This window comes from Chamaea fasciata, unplaced genomic scaffold, assembly GCF_029207755.1.
Source record: "Chamaea fasciata isolate MVZ Bird 193981 ecotype frontalis unplaced genomic scaffold, bChaFas1.0.hap1 SCAF_1, whole genome shotgun sequence".
Classification (NCBI taxonomy): Eukaryota; Metazoa; Chordata; class Aves; order Passeriformes; family Sylviidae; genus Chamaea; species Chamaea fasciata.
The window spans coordinates 69571870-69585407 of NW_027094086.1; the positions used below are offsets into that span (position 1 = coordinate 69571870).

Genomic DNA, 13538 nt, shown 5'->3' on the forward strand with positions numbered 1-13538 from the left:
ACTGAGGCACAAACGTGTGCAGATATCAGGAGGAGCTAACTGGAGTGATAAGCTGTGTGTGTGTACACCCCTGTGTTCCCTTGTGGATCCACGTATGTAGGCACAGAGGTTATGTACACACACATCTGCACATCCAGACATCTAAAAGAGCTAATTGAAACTAAAATTCCTTGCTGCAGACTTCTGATTCATGTTGCTAGAATCATCTCAGTGACTCTGTAATTAGTATTTGTTTCAAGATTTGCACTAATTTTAAAGTTCAAAAGCTTATTTGTTCTTCTAATTTAAGTTTTAAAGTCTTCAGAGGTTATATTGTTTTTCAGTAACACCTTTGACAGTGTTTTGTCATTACTAAGTGTAAAGTTTCCTTTTTGAAAATTTGCTTTGACAGTTGGATGATTGTATTTGTCTCCCTCTAGCTAACCACCTACAGTCAGCACATGCTTTAAAGGGAAAAGTTGTTGAAGGAATGCATTCAGAGTTAATAAAGTATTTGTGTCAGAATTGAATTATAGGGACTGGAGCTGGAAGCCAGATCCCTGAGCCTGAATAGATCAGAGCAACACCTTTGACTTCAGAGAAATTCTGCAGATCTTGGTGAAAAATTGTCTTTGAATCTAAGAAGATTTTCTTCATTCATCAACAGCTATAATAAGTAGAGATTTTCAGAGGACAGTAGTCTCATGTGTCAGAATTTCAGCAGACACTGAAAGTTTTTGAGAATTGATCATTCATGTTTCTTGCCTCTGGAAAACTTGCGTAAGGACAACACTTTCATTAAAATGTGGAGAAAACACTTTCTAATTTAAGTTAAATAAAAATACTTTCAGTGAAACCCAGAAATTATTTCTCCAAAACCAAACAAATACACACCCAAAAACCTCATGCCAGGAACTATTCCATTCATAATTCTGGTCGCCATAAAAATTGACTATGCAGACATTAAAGCAGATATTTTTTAAATTGTATGTTTTATGTAAAGTTTCCATCTCCTCCTCCAGTATAAATTGGCATATCTACAATGAAAATATATTGAAGAGGGTCACCTCTAGTGGTTTAATAGTTTCTATATGTTAAAAGAATTTGCAGAGAAGAACTTCTTCTGCAATAGTTTTTAAAATATTTTGAATTTCAGGAGGACATATATTGCAGATGTAACAACTCCTGTCTTCCATGAACTAAAAACATTGGCTGATTGATTTGAAAAAATTAATAATTCTGGAGAAAATCAATTCATATTGCAATGATGAATTCATTTTGCTCAAGACTTCTGATCCATTTTGTGATTATTTATGATTGATGAATGCTAAACACCAGTGGAAAAATGTCTTTTTTTTTTTTTTTCTGTTGACAGTCTTTGACCTTTTGAACTCCCTGTTTCCTGAAGTCTGTTGCCAGACCATTAGTGAAGACAGATTTCGATTTTTGGCTTGGTTGTTCAACACTACTAGATTGAGCTAATCTATTTTCATGTAGTGCAAAAGTATGAGTGAAAGGAGAAACCAACTTTTTCAAGCTTACAAAAATGTGGCTTTTTCCATCCTCGGTCTTCCAAGATTGCTCTCACTCTATCTGCTAATGCCCTTCCAAGACAAAGTGTAAATAGTCTCTTTTCTAATGTTCTTCCCTGTTTTCTTTCCGGCTTAATATTTTCCTATCTTCTTTCTATACTGGGATTGAATTGAATTTTGGAGTTCATGTGAATTTTCCTCTGTAATTCTTTATTCAGGTTCCTTTAAAATGTGTTTTTCTATTTGAGTCTGTCTTTGGCTTTTGGACCTTTCTTCGTAGATTTCAAAATGGTTCTTTTCGTTATTTTCTTCCTCTCTGCCTCATTTCCATGTCTTACTATGCATTAAATCCCTACCAAAGAAATACTTATCACACATTCATAAATATGTGTGTGTATATATATATATCAATCCCTTTCTCTTTCAGAACTAAACCTTTCCTGGTTTGAGTTCTGTTCATTTGGCTTTTCCCCCACTGCCTTCATGACAAATGAACATGAACATCACCATCTTTTTGGGCCAGCATATGGACAGTCATGGACTTTTCTTACAAAATATGATTTCTGTCTTGCACAGCCTCCTTAGTTCATTGTTCCTTCCCCAGGATATAAGGCAGTATTCTTATCAACGCATTCGCTGAATTCTTCTGCTTTTTGCTATGCTACTCTCCTTTTCCAGACTTTCATCTCTGAATTTCTTCAAGGACTTACTTTCTGGTCAAATTTCATTAAATGTTCACTTCATTTTTTGCCACAAAAACTGTTTTTGTTCCCATCCTCACTTCATGTGTTCTTTCTTACTTCTTTCACGTCTGCTTTTATTCCACTTGGACAAATACCCGGAGACTTGTAATGTTTTCCACATTTTTTCTTATTTCCTTTTATGATTCACCAATTCTTTTATAATTCCCTGCACATCTCTCATTACAAGCATGTAGCTATCAAAAAAAAAGTTAAGTGAGTAGCTGAATTTGCTGGCTTTCTATCTTTTATTGGGTATTCCTTTCTGGGAATCTTTTGAAATTATTATTTCTTCCCGTAGTGGCTTTACATACTGGTATTTTTGACAGTTACAAAAAATATATTTTCAAAATATGGTGGTTTTTTATAGGCTGACATATTGTGACAGTGCATTGTGACAAAAAGTGTTGGACTTGTGGAAGATAAGTTTTTAGCAGTCTAGCCAGAAAGATGTAAATCAGCCCTGAGAGGGTGCATTTTAGATGTAAATAGATTTTGGTATTTTCCCAAAATGATATTAAAAGAAAGAAGGAAAAGAAAAAGAGAGAACATTCTATCAAATGAGACACTAAGTTGTCCACACAGTTCTGAAAGTCAAGATAAATAATTTTACACTTGTAAGGAATGCAAACAAACCTTACCCTAAGCTTCTGGTGGCATCCCAGACTGTCATGCTCAGTTCAGCTTGATTTTGGAATTCACTTCAGATTGTGCCTGCAGCCTGCACTCCCTACCTCCGACCTGAGTGATGGGTGGCAATGTTTCCTTTAAACTGCCAAGGAGCATAAGAATATTTGGTTCCAAAATGTTTTCCATGCCGTGAATTTTTTTTTTCTCACCAGGGTTTAGGTGCACAGAACAAAAGCAAAAGTATTTGCATTTTAGGGATTTTTAAAATACGTCTCACATGCAGAAAGTTGAAAAAGAACCCACGTGCTTTGTGTGCTGTCACTCAGCCTGATGGTCTCCACTGCAGAGCACCATAAGGGCAGAAAGGAGGTTGGCATGTTTTGGTAGCTTGAGCATATATGTTCGTGTTTTCTCTGTAACATATATGGCACTATAAAGTGGCATTTTAGGGAACTGGACACACTTGTCTCGTCTTTTGAAGCGCATGCTAGCTTTAGGAAATCTTTTTACAAAGATACCTATGATGGACACATGCTGAAGCCCATGGCTGTTTCATGGATGTCATTGGATTTATACCCGTGTTGAAGTATCCCCCAATAATTTGGTGTCTCACTATCTTTAGCTGCATTTTTGTAAATGCAGAATCTGGAGAATAGTGGAATATTAAGTGCAAAATATGTCGGTTTGTGTGATCTTGAGCTGAGATTTGCTGTTTCAAACATACCATTCCTTGCTTTGCTGATCACATTTGTTCAAAAAAAATTGTTTAGCAGCCTAAGTTTCTTTCATTTATGGCTAAATATCTTCGTATTTCAGCAAAATAATTTTTTACTTCTTCACAGAACACACAGTGACAGAAATTAAATCAATTATGCATTACGAAAATTTGCAGCAAGTGTGTTTTCAGTACATCAGTTGAGAGTGACTTGTCAATGCTAACAGCTCTGAATCAAAGAAATTATGTTTCTCTTCTTTTTAACAAGTTCCTCAGCTGTGACTCACAAGGTCCACAGGATACAAGCTTGCTGGTTGCAGCAATGAGTTCAGTGTCCAGACTGATGGGAGAGGTCACAAAGCATTTATATGTTTGTGGCTTCCAAACAGCCATTTATACAATTGGGTCTCCCCATTAGTACCAGGCAGCATTCTGCTCCCAGCTTCTGAGTTGTTGAGACATGGCTACCCTCTTCTGCTAAGAAGGATTATTTTTTGTTGGGATGCTACTTTAAAAAAAAAAAAATTTTTTTTTGAAACACACTGTCACTTACCGAAGATGTGATGCAAAGGCAAAAATGTAAATCAAGTTAGCTTGTCATCCCTTTTCTGCATCTATTGCTGCAATGGAAAAAATATTGTGTCCCTTTCTCTTGACAATCTTGAAGATTGACTTCTTCAGACTGACATGAATGAATTTGGGTAGCAATAATAGACAAAGGTTTTCTTATGCATGACAAGTATCCTGACTTGAGAAAATTTAAAAAATAAAACAGGAAACAGAATTTGTTTGGAGGAAATACAGTGAATTTTAAACCAAAAGAAGTGATTTAAAAGCTTCAATTCTCAAAGCATTGAGGAGTTCTCAAAGCATTGATCTGTCATAAAATCTTGAAAAAATACAACTGACTTGACAGTCTCTGAGTTGCTTGATTAATATACATTCTTAGACTTGTGTTCTACTGCTTTATATGTGCTGTGGTACTTTCTTTAGTTTTGGAGAAGTCAGATTAAATTTGTGATCTCAGACTGGAGAATACTGAGGGAGGTGGTAGTAGTGGGTGATATTGCATCTGTTTCTTTATATTTGCAAGTGTTTACAGACATGTTTAGGTGGAATTCATGTATTCCCAATCCATATTTTCTAACCTCCTAATGATTTGAGTAAAATGTTTATATTCCTAAACTTCAAAATACAACATTTGTCAGTTCATCAAAGGAAAGTAAGCAGTTTATGTGTGAATTCTTACTTGTGGGTTTTGCCATATTCTTGCAGTGTCCATGTGATTTTCAAATAGAAAATGAGTTTTGGATATTGCTTCATTTATTTTATATATATGAGGCACAAGAAGTATAACAAAAACTAAAGAAGGTTCTTGGAAGTTCTCTCTGGTTTCGCACACTTGTTGTCCTCAGTGTAGTGGAAAGGGACAGAGATAATACCCATACTTGTTCCCTACTGAGAAATTCACAGTGAATCTAGGCCCCTTGGTGTGTTTTGGAAAACCTTTTGCCTCGAGGCTTTCATTTTTCTAGTTCCTTTCCTTGGGTGGTTGTTCTTTCAGCTTTTCTACTGGAAAAGGATTTGGATGTCACAGGAGTTGCAAAGTAAACATAAATCAGTTGGAGCTGGAAACCACGGCTGGACTCTTAGCTGTGAAGACACTTTCTATCACGTGAGCTTACCTAAATGAAGATGAGAAGTAATCAGATAAGCATCTAGGAAAGGAAGTTATGGTTGAAGTACAAGGAAAAAATTAATGATAAAGACAATTAAGAAGAAAAACAGCCCAGTTGCAGATGGTGGGGACCTGTGTCATAGGAAGATTTTAGTAACCTCTGCAGTGACAGATTGGCCTATTGGTCACTTTAGCACTAGGAGATAAAACCGATGATTTTGTATGGGAGGTGACTGCCTTGCACCTGGCACTGCTAGGATTTCTGATCTAAAAACTCTGTACTAAACCAAGAGGAATGTGGTCAGTCACGTTGAGGGAGAACTGGCAGGGGCACAGGGGACAGAATGTTCTCAGACATCTCTGGTTATGGCTGTGTAAGTTCTGGTGTCTACCAAATGGGCCCTGACCACAAGATCTGGAACTGCTATCTAGATGCTCTGATAGACTCATACCAGTGTAAGGTAGCGCTAGTTGTACACATTTCAAAGTATTATTGAAAACTTTTACAGTAAGAACTTGAGAGTCTACTTGCCAGGTATATAAAATCAACACAGTACAGCCTGTGTAAATAGCTGTTGTGGGAACAAAATAGTTGCTTCTCTTACTTTATTGTGATGTATGACTAGATAATTTTCTACCAACAGCAAAATGCAGCAAGATAATAAAGCGGCATAAAGTAAATTGCATTAAAATGCTTTTTTTTTTTTTTTTTTTTCAGTTCAGAATAGGAAAAGGTTAATTTTTTTTTCCTTCTGACTGCAGACTGTCAGCACAAATGCTTCAGGGAGTACAAAAAAATAAACTATTCAGTGTAGCTGGTTAGAAAGGAAAATCTGAGTAGTCACAGGTTTTTTGTTTTGTTTTGTTTGGTTTTCTTAACTGTGTCTCCCAGCAATCCTATGACTGCAGTTTAATGCTTTAGTTTTGAAGCAGGAGCTTGGATTAATTCCGTTTCTCTGTTGTCAATTTTAGTGCAAATTTAGTGTAAGTAATATCAGTGTCATGTCAGGGAAATCAGCCTCTAAGTTCACTTTGTGCAGTGTGTCTGACATAACCTTGTCTGGAATTTTATGTGGCCAGTTGTAATCAGTTGTGGTATCATTCAGCTAATCAATGAAAGTTTGCATTAATGGAGTTTAAATGTCTAACAGGCATAAATATTCCTGCTGTCACTGAATAGATGGATTTGTTTGCCCACTGTAAATCTTACCTTTCATTTTTACCCACAGTAGACTTGCAAAAAAAATTATATCTTTTATGATACTTTTATTTTTTGTCTCTGTTTTGAAAAAATAAAGCCCTTACTTTTTTGTTAATACATCTGGTACTTTGGGTGCTTAAAAACAGCTGAATTGATTACTTCTGATTTAAAAACTTCTGAGAAGGAAGTTTCATAACAAGACTGGGAGCTCAAATTATGTGAGTTTTGGCAAAGAGCTGCGGAAGAAAGGTTTGTCTGTAGCAACCTCGCAAGAAAAGAACTTGACATTTTGAAAAATTTTTATTGACCGGTGTGAACAGGGAACGGGAAGTCTAATCACTCTCACAGGCAATCTGCAGCCTCTTCCTTGCTGACCTTTAAATGCCACCAAGTGTCATCGGAAAGTCAAGGAAATGCTAATAACAGGGCTTTGGGTAAAAAACTTATATATGAGGTACATCTTTTAAAAACAATCGTAATCTGATTTCCATTTTTATACACATCTGTTTTTGTAAAGCGGAATTCTCACAGCAGTACAGTTATATTTTTATTAGATTACTCTTACCTTTATTTATATAAAATATATAACTTTAAAATCTTAAAATTTTCAAGGGATCCATAAGATACCAGAACTTCTGTTTCTTCTTGAGAAGGAGGTAGTTTGAAAAAGGTATTTTACAATTGCATTCTAGGTTGATGACCTTGAAACTCAGACTGGCCTCTGCTTTAGGCTCTTGATCCGTTTTGTGTTGAGTTCAGCAGGCTGTGGGACTTTAGAAGTCTCGTAGAAGGCTGACTGCTTGGTGTCTTCTGAAATGAGAGTGGTATGCATACCTCACCGGGTTACTCTTAGCCTTTGTATTTCTGTGGTTTTAGCAGTCCCTATTTGCCCTTCAGAAATGTCTTTGATAGCTAAATTTCAATCAGAAGAACTAGTAGGAAAAAAAATCTTAAAATTAAATTGCTGAACCCCAAAGAAAACACCTGGTACATTAGGGAAAAAACCAGGAAGTTCTTTGGATTTCAGAAATTTAATGAGAGGGAAAAAAACTAGCTGGCAAGTTTAACATGAAATGATGATGACACGTGATGGCACCATAGGTTGGTACAGCAGTTGATTCTTGCCTCGTTCCAATATCTACTGGAATTGAAATGGACTCTAAATCATGGTTGTGCTTCAGTACATATTCCAAACCTATGCTAAGCTAGTGTCTAACCTGACTGTTGACCTATGCTGGTCTATCTGATTTTGTATGGGATTTGCTTTAATTCAGGGGGAAAAAACAACACCATACCAAACTGTTTCCTTTTCTTGCTAGTTTGCTGTTAATTAATTAATTGCTGTTTGAACTGGTAGCAAAGTACTTGAACACTAGTGGCTTAACAAAGACTGTGATTTTGCAAGTTGAAAAACATTTTTGAAAGCTCTTTATATAATTAGTTTCCATTAATTTTCTTTCATTAATTTATTTTTCTCCTTTTTTTCTTTTTTTTAATTTTTTTTTTTCCTTATGAAACACATGGATTGTATGAACTGATTTGGATTCTCAGCAGAGTTTCATGCTAACCTGTTTGTCAAATGGAACAGAGGATAAGGGCCGACTTTTTTTAGCCAGCAACATTGGCTTCAATTCCTGGGCTTGGCTTTCCCCACTTACACTGCTGTGATTTGAGTAATTCGATCAGTTCTTTGATAACAAAATTAGAAAAACAAGAAATGAGAGATGGTTGGAGTATTTGGCATGTAGATATCATGTCTTTGCACTTTTGCTTGATTAATGTTGTATGCTCTTAAAAGTTGCCTTGCTAAACTGCCTGAAAAACAAACCTCCAAAATCCCGTGATTTGGAAGGAAACTGCATTGCATGTAACCCACCATAAAATATAAAAGCTGGGTTAGGTGTTGTCTCTCTGTTTTAGTTTTGCAACAAAAGACGAGTCATGACAAAATCACTTTTGTCAGTGTTTTTTTGTCCAGGGTTGGTTTTTTTTTTCTCTTAAAGCTAATGAAAATTACTACACACATGGGACAATTTGAATGTTTGCCTCCAGTTAGGCAAAGCTCTGCTTGCTGCATGAGAGGGCTTTCAAAACTAGTTCAAAACTGTCCCCATTCTGTTCTCCTGGAAGCTGTGGCGAGTTTTTGTTTTAGAGCAAATTTTCTTGAAATGCTCAGTAAGGGAGTAATGGGCTTGATGCAAAGGTTGAACTTGGAAAAGAAAACATAGGTGAATTTGCAAGGTTGGGGTTTTTTTCTGTCATTCAAGTCTTTTTAATAAAAACTACTTAGAGTGTCATGGAAGTATTACCTTTTTACCTCCTGTATCTTCTGTTAGGAAATCCAAGCTTAAAAACAGAACAAACTGGCTTTAAACTGTTTAGTTGTTCACCACTGTATTCCTTCCCAATGACCTGTAGCTTGGATAAGGATTCTGATAGCTCTTCAGCCACAAGGTCTTGAAATAAAATTGAATATTCATTTTAAACTGGTTATGGCCTATTATCTTACCAGTATTCTGTATTTGTAGAGCTAGGAGGGAGGTCTTAGGGTTCTTTTACTATTTTCATACATCTTTGTCTAAAATTTCTCCACCCTTTTATCTAGAGGGCTAAAGAATTAATAGAGTCAAAGCATGGCTGCAGAATCCACTTTGAAATTGTTTCTTACAGTTGTTTTGTAAATGTGTGGAAAGAAGAAACTACTTTGTATTTCACTCAGTGAACCCATCATTTCTGTAGGAGTAAACAAACCTTATTTTATAGGACCTTGCACAGTATGCACTGTTAATGACTTAAAACTTTTAGCTTATAGATGAGATCATTATTTTTTTCACTGGCCAAGATACAGGGCCAAGACAAGACTACTTCTTTATAAGATTATACCTAATCTTTTAAACAACACCTCTACTTCAAGCTTTTTTCTTCATTTCCTGGAAGGGTAAAGATCCTATCGATGCCATTCAGTTCAGAGAAATTGGTGATGAAAAAGATGCGGCAAACACTGCTTTCCGTCAGAGAAGACTGGTGTCATACTCCACTTGTGCTAAATGCATTATTTCAAGATGAAGTGTCCTGTGCAGTGTGCAACACAAAAGTTGACAAAAGCATTTGGATCAGTAATTGGTATCACACACACAGTAAATGCAGGACAAGGCACAAATCTGTTTGCATCTCAGTTGTTCTCACAGGAATCTACAGAATGTGGAACTCTACCAAGCAGTAAAGAAGTCTGCTTTATATATATTTTTGTATTGCTCTATTTTTCAGCTCTTTATGCTTTATCGGTGCTTCCTCAATGGTCCTAAAACTAAATGAATAGTGTTTTTAAGCTTCTTGCTGCCCTGTGTATTTTGACTTTTACCTAAGCTTGCATTTGGCATTTGTGGAAAGAAATTGTCTTCTTTTTTTTTTTTTTTTTTTGGTAATGGCATTTGGGGTGGCCTTTAAGTTTCCTGCCAGTATGTATTCTGTGGTTTTGGACAAAATTCCACCAGAGAGCTTTATGTCCTCGATGGGAGAGTTTTGCAATTGTGGTAGCATGTTCTGTTGTGATAAGAACAGCATTATCAACCATGCTCATCAGCCTGCGTTTCCAGAAGAGCTGTTCAGCTCCAGGTCATGATGAAGTGGTATCGGTGGTGATTCCACAGAAGATATTTCTGGGAAGAAGTTACAGTCAAATAACTTAATTAAGAAGTAAAATCTTCAATTTAATATGTAAGGTTGTCTTAATTAAAAAAAGCAGAAGGTGACTCAGATTTTGAGGGAAAAAGATTTTGCAAGATTTTTGTTAGCATAAAAAAGAGTAAAAAAAAGAAGTATTGAATCTAAAAGTAAAATCTAAAATGTGCATTTTCAAGGAGTCCTAGTTCTAATCTTTCATATTTGTTTATTAGTTACTATGTGTCTGCATTTGTTTCTGTTTTTATATTAATATAAAAATGTATTAAGATTTTGAAATCCCTTAAACCTTTTATGTTGATTTTATTAAGTTTTCAATGAGAACTAAGTAATTTTTAACAGTGAGGAATTACTGAAGTAGTTTTCTGTTTCTCCTTTAATCTGGGCTTGTTAGACTGCAGTGGTGCCTGTCAGTAGGACTTCTTTTCACTGAATTAAATGGTTGTTCTCTGTAAGTTGTAAGTGATTATGCTTGATTGTGCATGTAAATTGGAAATAGTTTATAGGTAGCAGAATTTCTCTTACGTAAATCCATGGGGAAGACTCAGGTAAATCAGGCAGATTGATAACAAAATAGACAAGCCTGAGACACTGTCAGCATTTTATTAATACAGTGTTCTCATTTAAGAGTAACTCTTGCTTCCAGAAATGTGTAACACTCATAATTTAAATGCAACCACAAATGCATTTGGATAACTGTAATTATGTGTCTTGATGTGAACCTTATATTTTTAATAGCAAGCAGCAGCAGTGTTCCCATCAATACTACTGTTAAACCGCAGTAGGTGCTTATCGTGCCTCCTGTCTTATTAATGCTGCCTGTAAGCTTTGTTCCAGTTGACCTTTGGAAGTTTCCAAAAGTTGGAGTTTGCAATTCAGCAAGTTTGGCAAAGGAACATACATGATTATTCATATCATTGTTTAAACGGTAACCAGATGTGTCTTGTTTTTCTTCTTTCTGTCCCAATGTTTTTAAGGAGTGATGTTAATCCAAGATGTTAATCCATTTACAGGGTTTTTCCACAGCACCAAATTCTCCTTCAGTGAATTCTCGTTCCAGTAGCCTGGGTTCATCACTGTCCCTTGGTAACATCTCTGGAATGACAGCAAACCCAGAAGTGAAAAAGCGCCGAGCGCCTCCTCCACCAGTTGCAGCACCAGTATTGCCCAACGCGGAGGTGCGGGGAGAGGAGAGGACAGCAGCACAGGTAACAGTGACACCACTGTATGTGCTCCTTTGTCTGGTGTGCTAGGTACCATCCATTCATTCAGCATTCCTAGAGCCATTCACAGGTATTTTTGTTAGCCGTTAGCTACAGCTGAGCAAAACTCCATCTCTTACAAGATAAAATTACCAAAAGTCTTAGTTTTTGGTACACATTTACTGAGCTCTGTTGAGACTGCCTCAAGCTTTCTGCCCTGTCAAGAATCATTTTAAATCAGAAAAGTTTTGTGAAGCAATATGCTAAAAGAAGAAGGGTAAAGAAAAAGTAAGGCAGAAAAGCTGGAAGTTGCATAAGTTATCCTTACTGACCAGGGCAGTCCTGGAGAACAGGTGAAGGTTCTAAGGGGAGACAAAAACCTTCAGCGTACTGTTTTGTCCACATACTTGTCAGGCTATCACCTGTGTCCCTGTTTCCTGTGCTGCCGTGGGATACCAGAATATCTGCTCTGTTTTCTGAGTTGTGCCATGTGACCTTTTAAAGCAGTGCTCTGGTTTTGCTTTTATAAAAGGTCACTGTTCTGCAGTACATTATTGAGAATTAAACAGAAATGGGGGGAAACCTTTCTTTGAAAAGCATAGAGCTAAGGGAAGAGGGAGTAGCTCTTGCTTTTGTAATGAAATTCAGGTGTGTGTTACTAAACATGCACAAGCACATGAAGTCTCCTGGTTCCACTAGCAATAGTATTATGGTCTAAATGTAAACTGTAGAAATCAGCATGTAAAGTTATATATGGATGCCAAAGAAAAGTGCAAAGAACCAATATCACCAGAGCTTGTGTAATGTGGACTGACTCTTACCTGCTTAGGACTTGTCACCTCTACAGCAGACTGATCTTTGGAAAGCAAATTGTCCTAGTGCAAAATGGAGTCAGAAAGGGATCCTTGAGTTCACTATAGAGAAAGAGGAGCAGGAGCCTGGTGCTCAATCTCACTCCTTGTCACTCTCTTATTTATCTGCATTAAGACATACGTTAAACACTTCTCAAGTGAAGCATTCTGTAAGAAAAGTTGATGCACACTCTTGGTAAAGGATTGCTTATTTTTATTTTCCCGTTCTTAGGTTATCTAAGTGTGATTGCTGGAATAGAGTAGTCTTTCAAAATTGGAATAGATGCCTTTGAAATAGCACTCATTTATAGACACAGCTGAAGAGAAATAACAGCATTTTTCTAGCAACACTTGTGCACTTTTTTCCTTAAAATTTCCTTTGGAAATTCCAATGTAAATATGAGGTTTCTTGTGTCCCCCAAAGCTAATGTGTATAAGATAAGTAGATCTTTTCGTACAAAAATACTATGGCATTGTAACTCCTAAGTTTATACAAGTATGGTAATCAGAGACTACATTATTCTGCCATTCTCTTTGGCTGATCTCCCTGCAGTATGGCACTGAGATTCTAAATTGGATGTACAATAACACTGCAAATCTAAACTCTCCTTAAACATACTGACATTTCTATTTTCAGCATTGTTGCAGATAGGTTAAAATGCTGGTTTTCTGAAGCCATTGGTAGAAAAGTCTATCTTTTATTTTTGGCAAGTAGTATACAGTACAGTATCAAAACTTTGAATTCTCTTAGTCTGAAGGAAAAGTTATGTTGAAGAAAGGGAGCAGATGAAGGTTGTGTCAGAGGATTTCCCATACCAAAGTTCTTTTTGGGCAAAAGAAATGTCTTGTGTGACAAAGAGAATGAAGATGACAGTAGAGGTGCTAGAGTATATTTGGCTGCATTCGTTGAGTAAAGGACATCTTTCTGGAAATGATAGCATAGATGAAAATGTTAGAAAGTTATGGTATGTTTCTGAAGCTCCCAGGCTGAATGTTGCTCAAAGGCTGCCATGTACTTTTAACAGGAATGGAGTAGAATTGAAAAAAAAGCACAAGCTCCATGAAGCAAGCGAAAACTGAGGGGAGAAATTAATTATTCAGTATTATGGGGCAAAGTAGCAATGGAGATATTGTTTATAAGAAAACCCAGACAGTTCCATTATATCTATGTGCAGACAAGCCAGTTTGCTGTGAAAATAGAGTAAAAAATCTCAGAGTGTAAGTTTATTTCTTTAGTTTATGGGAAGGAATTAACACTGATCTTTTTTTTCAAGGAAGGACGTCAATTCCTTATTAATGGACTTCCTTCCATAAAAAGATAAGATGTTT

At 36.4% G+C, this 13538-nt stretch overlaps 1 protein-coding gene across 2 annotated transcripts in view; it reads left to right on the top strand.

Moving 5' to 3' along the window:
• The window catches only part of COBL (cordon-bleu WH2 repeat protein), a 114339-nt gene that overhangs the window by 72122 nt on the left and 28679 nt on the right, over positions 1–13538 (top strand). For both annotated transcript variants that reach the window (XM_066185575.1, XM_066185585.1), the window contains one exon: positions 11170–11364. In XM_066185575.1, the coding sequence (XP_066041672.1) occupies positions 11170–11364 (195 nt within the window). The remainder of the gene's footprint in view (positions 1–11169; positions 11365–13538) is intronic.